The sequence below is a fragment of the Topomyia yanbarensis genome, chromosome 3 (assembly GCF_030247195.1).
Source record: "Topomyia yanbarensis strain Yona2022 chromosome 3, ASM3024719v1, whole genome shotgun sequence".
In the NCBI taxonomy this organism is placed as follows: domain Eukaryota; kingdom Metazoa; phylum Arthropoda; class Insecta; order Diptera; family Culicidae; genus Topomyia; species Topomyia yanbarensis.
Genome location: NC_080672.1, coordinates 140,310,803 through 140,319,782, shown reverse-complemented (window position 1 = coordinate 140,319,782; position 8,980 = coordinate 140,310,803). Strand labels below are relative to the sequence as shown.

The following is an 8,980-nucleotide window of genomic DNA, read 5'->3' as shown; positions in this document are numbered from 1 at the left end:
TTGGATTTCAAAATGGCACCAATCATCAATTTCGCCATTCAAAAACTTCCCAGCTGCCATTGGCCAAAAGAAAAAGTTACCCGAAAATTCTAAAAAAAATCTAAAAATTAACGCAACACTTTTTGGTTCTAGTCACCTAAATTTTTTAGGTGAGAATTTAGTCACTTTTTTTCCTTCTCGCGGTGACCGTCGTCACTCAAAATGACTCTGGGAATCGCTCTGCCAGGTGACTTCTGTCACCTTGGGTGACTATAGTCACCTAGGTGACTGCGGTGATCGCTTTTTTCGCTCTCACCTCACCCAACTAGGTGAGGTGACGGTGAGAATAGGGCCCATAATCATTTTGAGTGACGACGGTCACCGTAAGATGGAAAAAAGTGACTAAATTCTCACCTAAAAAATATAGGTGATTAAAACCAAAAAGTGTTGCGTTTACCTTCAGATTTTTTTTGAATTTTCGGGTAACATTTCCTTTTGGATAATGGCAATTGGGAAGTTTCTGAATGACGTAAATTGATGATAGGCGTTTTTTTGAAATTCAAGATGGCGGCTTCTGGTTACAACCAAACACTTAAAACTACCGTTAATATAAGTGTCATTTGAAAGGTAGTGTTTAGTAGAAGGCAAAAAATGATGATTGGAGCCGTTTAAAAATCCAAGATGGTGGATTCCGATTATCACAAAATACTGAAAACCACCCTCAGCATGGGTGTCATTTGAAAGGTAGTAATTAGTAGATGGCAAAAATTGATAATTGGCGCCATTTTGAGTTCCATGATGGCGGCTTCCAGTTACTGCAAAACATTGAAAACCATCATCAATATGGGTGTCAATTAAAAGGTAGTGTTTAGTAGAAGGCAAAAATTAATGATTGGTGTTGGAACTGGCAGCACGGACAATGTTGGAACTGGCAGCACGTACATTGTTGGAACTGGCAGTACGGACATGGTCGGAACTGGGAGCACGGACATACACGAGTAGGATTTACACATTTAGAGAGAGGAAAGATTTAGAGTGTAGAGAGGAAGAAGTGTCAGAATGAGAAAAAGGAAAAGATTAACAGCGTGCGGAAGAATTTCTATTTCTAAACCTAAACCCTAAAATTTATTGGCTAGTGTAAAACTTATTAACTAGTTAAAACTTAATATCTAGTGTAAAACTTAACCTATCTTAGAACTACTGCGAAACACTACTGTAAGTAAATTTGATTCAATTGCAATAATTAAAATATAAGCTAATTGGAAATTTATCCTAACCTAGATTCGCGTACGATAGAGTTAGTTTGCACTAAAAGCGGGAGATAGCGTATGCAATTGAACGAATACCGATTTATGTAAGTCTTTATTGTATAACTGCATTACCTTTATCTAAACAAATATAATTGCAGCTAAAAGCTGAATCGAAATCACAAATTGTGATTTGTTGTTTGCGATCTGCTAAACAGATTTCGGATCTTCACGCGCCCCGTCTTCTTGTTCTCCGGAACAAAACTTTTAGATAAATCGACCAACGGATCGATAATATGGCAACAAGTGGTAATAACGAGACCCCACAGACGCCAACCGGAGGCGTTGCTTCGAGCTGTGCGAATTGCGACCGTCCGGATAGTGCGGATAATTTTGTGCAGTGTGACAAATGCGACGCGTGGTGGCATATGTCGTGCGCTGGTGTATCGGAGTCGGTTGAAGGCCGTCCGTGGTCGTGTCGTAAATGCACCCCAGATAACGTAAGCATCCGTACGGTATCGTCAGCCACTCGAGCCGCTCGATTAGCGCTACAACTAGAGGAGCTTGAAGCGAAACGAGCCTTGGAAAAACAAATGTTGGAAGCGGAAAAACGACATCTGTCACAAATGTTCCAACTTAGAAAGGCCCAACTGGAATGTGAGGAAGAACACACGGACCGCAGCCGGATAAGCAAGCGGCAGAGTATCGACCAGGTGCGTCAGTGGATGGAAGAATGCGCTGAACAAGCAGAAGGTGCCGTTAGATTCTCAACCAATCTAGAAACAGCCTCGCTGTCAATGCCGCAGCAAACATCCCAGTTCGAGGGGAACACGAAAGACAGTTGCTACCCCGGTAGGACAGTGATGCCACAGGTAGGACAAGTCCAGAGTCCGCTGAGGCATCCTTCGTTACCAAACGTACTTCAGCGTACGTCATTGTCAGCAGTAAATCCAGCTGGCCAATACGGCTACTCCGTTCCAGGTGCCGGTAATTATAAGCAAATCCAACTGGTGGATACCGGTGCAATCCCCAAGGGAACCAACGTTGAGCAAGCCGTAGTAAGCGTTACCCACAACCCCGCAGGTAACCCTTTACCCCCCGTAGTACCAGGTAAGCCACCACATAGTAAAAATAAAGTGAAAGCCCAACTGTGTTGCGAGGATAATATTGCTCAATTAACCGAGCAGTTCGGGAACATTCAAATTCCCTCGGCATTACTAATGAACCAAAAGAGTGATGCTGTATTCCCAAAGAATCTAACGAGGAATGTGTGTATAGAGCAGGTACAACCGAACCCTTCGTTTGGAACAGTCCCAGTTCCTCAAGGGCTTTTGAATATGTCTACATTTGTTCCAACCCCCTCGCAGTTAGCAGCCCGACAGGTGATGACGAAAGAATTACCCCCCTTTTCGGGCAACCCAACCGACTGGCCCGTATTCATAAGCAGCTTTATGACAACTACGCTTGCTTGTGGATATTCGAGTGCCGAAAATTTAACACGTTTACAACGCTGCTTGAAAGGTGCTGCATACGAAGCTGTCCAGAGTCGTTTGGTTCTACCTGAGTGTGTTCCCCACGTGTTGGAGGACCTGCATTTTCTCTTTGGTAGGCCTGAGCTTTTAATCGACGCACTTCTTGAAAAGGTTCGTTCTGTCGCTGCACCGAAATCCGAAAAATTGGAATCCCTTATCGATTTTGGTATGGTGGTACGAACTCTTTGCGACCACTTGGAAGCTGCCGGTCAACGTGAACATTTATCGAATCCGTCCTTGTTGACGGAGCTTGTCGGGAAGCTTCCCGCTCACGTTAAAATGGAATGGGGTGCACATCTGAAAAACTGCCGAGAAGTCAATTTGAAAACTTTCGCCAGTTTCATGTCCAGTGTGATGACTTCTGTGGGTAGAGTGACAATGACAAAAGTGAACAAGCCGCCGGAGAAAACGAATCAAAGAACTAGAGGATCGATTAACACACACGCTGCTAATCCAGTAGCCGCCGTTGTTCCGGATAGGTTGTGCTATTCGTGTAGAAAACCTGGTCACCGCATTCAGGATTGTGGAATGTTCAAAGCGCTGCCTATGGAAGAACGTTGGAGGTACGTGAATACGAACGGACTTTGCCGAAACTGCTTGAATGCCCACGGGAAACGTAGCTGTCGCAGCAAGGGCTCGTGTGGCATCCAGGGTTGCGAGTATCGTCATCATCCTCTACTGCACGCAGCACGAAACAATCAAGTCTTGAACGGCCAACTCCAACATTCAGCGGGAAACTTCACGCATAGAGTACTCGAACAAGTCATCCTGTTTCGTATTGTGCCTGTGGTGTTACGCGGGAGTAAAGCTACCATTAACACGTTCGCTTTTCTCGACGAAGGATCGTCACTGACGCTTGTCGAAGATAAACTAGCAAACGAGCTCGGCGCCAACGGGATTACGAAGCCTTTGTGTCTGATGTGGACCGGAAACGTGACGAGGATGGAATCAGCATCAAAACAAATTTCTCTGACGATCTCGGCGGTGAACGGAAATAAGGAGTACGAGGTAGAAGATGCACGTACAGTGAAGGAGTTGTCTCTTCCAAAACAAACAGTATCATTTGAACGCTTGGTCAACCAGTATCGTCATCTCCAAGGACTTCCGATTGCCAGCTATGAAGATGCAACACCCAGACTGTTGATAGGAGTAAATAACTTGAATCTGATTGTTCCACTACGAACTAAAGAAGGCCTACGTTACGAACCCGTTGCTGTCAAAACCAGATTGGGCTGGTGCGTCTACGGCGGAAAGACGGGTGAGGGAACAACACATACAGTGAACTGTCATTCATGCGGTTGCACTGTAACTCAAGAGCTGCATAACACAGTGAGAGATTATTTCGCGCTAGAGGATGTCGCGGCTAAGGCGGTGACCGTGCTTGTGTCAGAAGAAGAGAAGCGTGCCCATCGTATCCTGGAACAAACGACAACTCGTATTGGCAAACGCTTCGAAACGGGGCTGCTATGGAAGTATGACCATATTGAGTTCCCTGATAGCTACAATATGGCTATAAGCCGACTGGAATGCCTGGAGAAGAAACTGTCACGAGAACCGAAGCTTAAGGAGATCGTTCAGGAGCAGTTGACTGCATACCAAACAAAAGGCTACGCCCATCTCGCTTCAAAGGAGGAACTACTCAATGCGGACCTGAAACGAGTCTGGTATCTGCCACTAGGACTGGTGACGAATCCACGGAAGCCAGGCAAAGTGCGAATAATTTGGGATGCAGCGGCGAAGGTCAGCGGAATTTCTCTCAATACGGCGCTTCTGAAAGGTCCCGATCAACTGACTTCGTTACCAGCGGTCCTGTTACGTTTCCGCCAGTTCAAAGTTGGAGTTACCGCAGACATCAAAGAGATGTTCCATCAAATCTCCATACGCAAAGAAGATCGCCACTCTCAGCGATTCCTCTGGCGTTCGGATCCTTCACACCGTCCGGAGATCTTCTTGATGGATGTGGCGACGTTTGGATCAACGTGCTCACCCGCATCAGCGCAATTCGTGAAAAACAAAAACGCTGAAGAGTTTCGGGAACAATATCCTCGCGCCGTGGAGGGCATAGTTGAAAACCATTATGTGGACGACTGCTTGGAGAGTTTTGAGAGCGCTGAAGAAGCCTTGCGCGTCAGTCGAGAAATGCGCATGATACACGATGAAGGAGGCTTCGAACTGAGAAGCTGGCATTCGAACAGTGCAGAAGTGCTAAATGGCTTAGGCGAAACCAAATCAGCTGAAACGAAGACCATCGTTCAAGGCGGTGGATTCGAGCGCGTGCTAGGACTACTGTGGAGTACGGAAGCAGATGAACTTCACTTCTCTACAACGATGACGAACGAGATCCAGAACTTGGTGGAAGGCAACCAACGTCCAACTAAAAGACAGATGCTGAAATGCCTAATGGGTTTCTTTGACCCACTGGGACTTATGAGTTTCTTCCATATCCATGGTAAGATGCTTCTGCAAGACGTCTGGCGATCGGGAATCGAGTGGGATGATGTGGTCAGCGATAGTATCTTTGAGCGTTGGCTGAAATGGACAAGACTCTTCAGCGAAGTTAGCGTAGTGCGCATACCCAGGTGTTACTTCCACGAAGCGACCCTAGAACACTATGATGGACTACAGCTGCTCGTTTTTGTGGATGCTAGCGAGGTAGCTTACTCCGCAGCTGCTTATTTTCGAGTAGTGAATCCTCACGGTATAGGCGAATGTGCGTTGGTCGCTGCGAAGGCGAAAGTAGCTCCGTTGAAGCCCCTCTCAGTGCCCAGGATGGAATTGCAAGCAGCTGTTTTGGGATCGCGGTTGATGAAATTCGTGGAAGAAGCTCATAGTCTCACCATAGCGCGAAGGTACTTGTGGACCGATTCGGCTACTGTGCTGTCGTGGCTTCGAGCGGATCATCGCAGGTATAAGCAGTTCGTGGCCTGTCGTATTGGAGAGTTACTTACCACAACGGATGCCGGTGACTGGCGATGGGTGCCCTCGAAATTTAACCCTGCTGATGCCGCAACCAAGTGGGGTAAAGGCCCAAAATTGACAACGGACAGTATGTGGTTCAAAAGTCCAGAATTCTTGTGCGAACCGGAGACAAGTTGGCCTGTTCAAAGAATTCGTTCCGTGGACACGGAAGAAGAGTTGCGCCCTTGCTATGCGCACCGCGGAATTATCCTGCCAACGCTGATAATCGATTTGGATCGATTTTCAAAGCTTTCTCGGGCGGTGAGGACCATCGGCCACGTGCATAGATTTCTGGGGAACCTGAAACGGAAGCGACTCAGCGAGAATGCGGTAAATGGAAGATTCAGTTCGGAGGAGCTCAAATCGGCAGAACGCTCATTGATACGGATGGTGCAATGGCAGGCATTTCCCGATGAAATGGCGATAACAGCGCGAAATCAACAGAAATCAGCTGAGCAGTGGGAACCTCTGGACAAGAGCAGCAGAATTTACCAGTTGTCTCCGATCGTGGATGATTATGGGGTGCTCCGGATCGGCGGACGCATTGGGAAAGCCCCTAATATCGACCTAGATGCGAAGTTTCCGGTCATACTCCCACGAAATCATAGGTTTACCACACTATTGGTGGACGACTACCACCGTAAGTTTCGTCATGGTAACCACGAAACCGTGACAAATGAAATACGCCAAAAGTATTATGTACCGAGATTGAGAGTAGCAGTGAAGCAGCAAGCAACAGCTTGTCAATGGTGCAAAATAAATAAGGTCAAGCCGCAAACTCCGCAGATGGCTCCATTACCGGCAGCACGCATGGCCGCATTCACTAAACCGTTCACTTATGTGGGCCTCGATTTCTTCGGACCGCTACTCGTGAAAATCGGGAGAAGCAACGCAAAGCGTTGGATCGCTGTGTTTACATGCCTGACCATTAGAGCCGTTCATGTAGAAGTAGCGCATAGCCTCAGCACCGACTCGTGCGTGAAGTGCGTACGGCGTTTCGTTTGTCGACGGGGTTCGCCGGCAGAGATACACAGCGACAACGGCACCAACTTCCAGGGTGCTAGCCGACTGTTGAGGGAACAAATGCAAGAAATACAAGGAGAGCTTGCAGCAACCTTCACCAATACGAGCACAAAATGGTTATTCATACCACCCGCGACCCCTCACATGGGTGGATCGTGGGAAAGAATGGTGCGCTCTATCAAAACCGCGATGGAGACGGCCTACAACAACTGTCGTAAGCTGGACGACGAAGCTTTGGAGACGTTAGTCGTAGAAGCGGAGGCGATCGTAAACACTCGTCCCTTGACGTATTTGCCATTGACTTCCGAAGAAAGTGAAGCCATTACTCCGAACCACTTTCTGTTGGGGAGCTCAAGCGGTGTTCGTCAGCCAACGGTTGAACCAACGGATTCATCGGCAGCCTTGCGGACCTCCTGGAATCAGATTCAGTTTCAACTAGACGTCTTCTGGAAAAGGTGGACTCGGGAATATCTTCCGACCCTCACGAAGCGCACGAAGTGGTTCGGGGATGTAAAGCCTGTCGCCGAAGGAGACTTGGTGTACATCGTGGACGGAGACAGAAGAAACGGCTGGGAACGAGGTCGCGTGCAGTTAGTCATCAAAGGAGCGGATGGGAAGATTCGTCAAGCGATTGTACAAACTGCGAGGGGGGTTGTGCGTAGACCTGTCTCGAGGTTGGCTGTCTTGGAGGTGGATCGTAAAACTGAACCTGGTGGCCAGTGTTACGGGGGGGAGGATGTTGGAACTGGCAGCACGGACAATGTTGGAACTGGCAGCACGTACATTGTTGGAACTGGCAGTACGGACATGGTCGGAACTGGGAGCACGGACATACACGAGTAGGATTTACACATTTAGAGAGAGGAAAGATTTAGAGTGTAGAGAGGAAGAAGTGTCAGAATGAGAAAAAGGAAAAGATTAACAGCGTGCGGAAGAATTTCTATTTCTAAACCTAAACCCTAAAATTTATTGGCTAGTGTAAAACTTATTAACTAGTTAAAACTTAATATCTAGTGTAAAACTTAACCTATCTTAGAACTACTGCGAAACACTACTGTAAGTAAATTTGATTCAATTGCAATAATTAAAATATAAGCTAATTGGAAATTTATCCTAACCTAGATTCGCGTACGATAGAGTTAGTTTGCACTAAAAGCGGGAGATAGCGTATGCAATTGAACGAATACCGATTTATGTAAGTCTTTATTGTATAACTGCATTACCTTTATCTAAACAAATATAATTGCAGCTAAAAGCTGAATCGAAATCACAAATTGTGATTTGTTGTTTGCGATCTGCTAAACAGATTTCGGATCTTCACGCGCCCCGTCTTCTTGTTCTCCGGAACAATTGGCGTCATTCCGAAATCCAAGATAGCGGCTTCCGGTTGCCACAAAACACTGAAAATCACCACCAATATGGGTGTCATTTGAAAGGTAGTTATTAGAAGAAGGCGAAAATTGATGATTGGTTCCATTTGGAAAACCAAGATGGCCGCTTTCGGTTATCACAAAACACCGTAAACCACCATTAATATGGATGTCATTGGAAAGGTAGTAATTAGTAGAAGGCGAAAATTGACGATTGGAGCCATTTGAAATCTAAGACGATTGACTTGGTTTGTTTGATAGAGCCCATCAAACGAATTTTCATGCGAGAGGTGACAGAACTATTTTTCCTTGAAAACAGTGAGGTTAAGAAACACGAAATCTTTTTTCATGAAGATAGGAGCTTCCCTCGCAGCGCTAGAAGCTGCTCAATTTCTACCTTCTAATGGTCAATTTCCCTAGAATATTCGATTTGAAACAGATTTTGCTTAGTGACCGCACCCCACAACCCATAACTCTGGAATCGGAAATCGGATCGAGATGAAATTTAATAGCCATTTACGGGGATAAAACACCTTTCATTTGAGACCAAGTTTGGTCGAATCTACGGGAAACCAATGAGACTGTAATTCTGAATTTGGATACTTCCGCCGGGGCTTCCGGAACCGACGATGGTGGCCAATGTGACCAAAGAGACTTTTAATGGCTGTTAGTGACCTAGTACTACAAATCTAAGTAGATGTGGCACCATTTTGAAAAAGTTTTCACCATTATACATTCATTACAGAATTTTGAAAATCGACATTGTCTGCGTAATCGTACTCTTCACTCTGCAATTCCGGAACCGGAAGTCGGATTCATTATAAATTCAATAGCAGCCTATAGGAATGTTGCACCTTTCATTTGACTAAGT

General features: G+C 46.1%; 1 protein-coding gene across 1 annotated transcript; it reads left to right on the top strand.

The window, feature by feature from the left end:
• The first annotated feature begins 5,410 nt into the window (after positions 1 to 5,410).
• On the top strand, positions 5,411 to 7,935 carry LOC131692885 (uncharacterized). The gene is made up of 2 exons (XM_058980243.1): positions 5,411 to 7,795; positions 7,862 to 7,935. Exon 1 carries the CDS (start codon positions 5,528 to 5,530, stop codon positions 7,580 to 7,582), a length of 2,055 nt encoding a protein of 684 aa, XP_058836226.1. The 5' UTR covers positions 5,411 to 5,527; the 3' UTR covers positions 7,583 to 7,795; positions 7,862 to 7,935.
• The last annotated feature ends 1,045 nt before the right edge of the window (positions 7,936 to 8,980 follow it).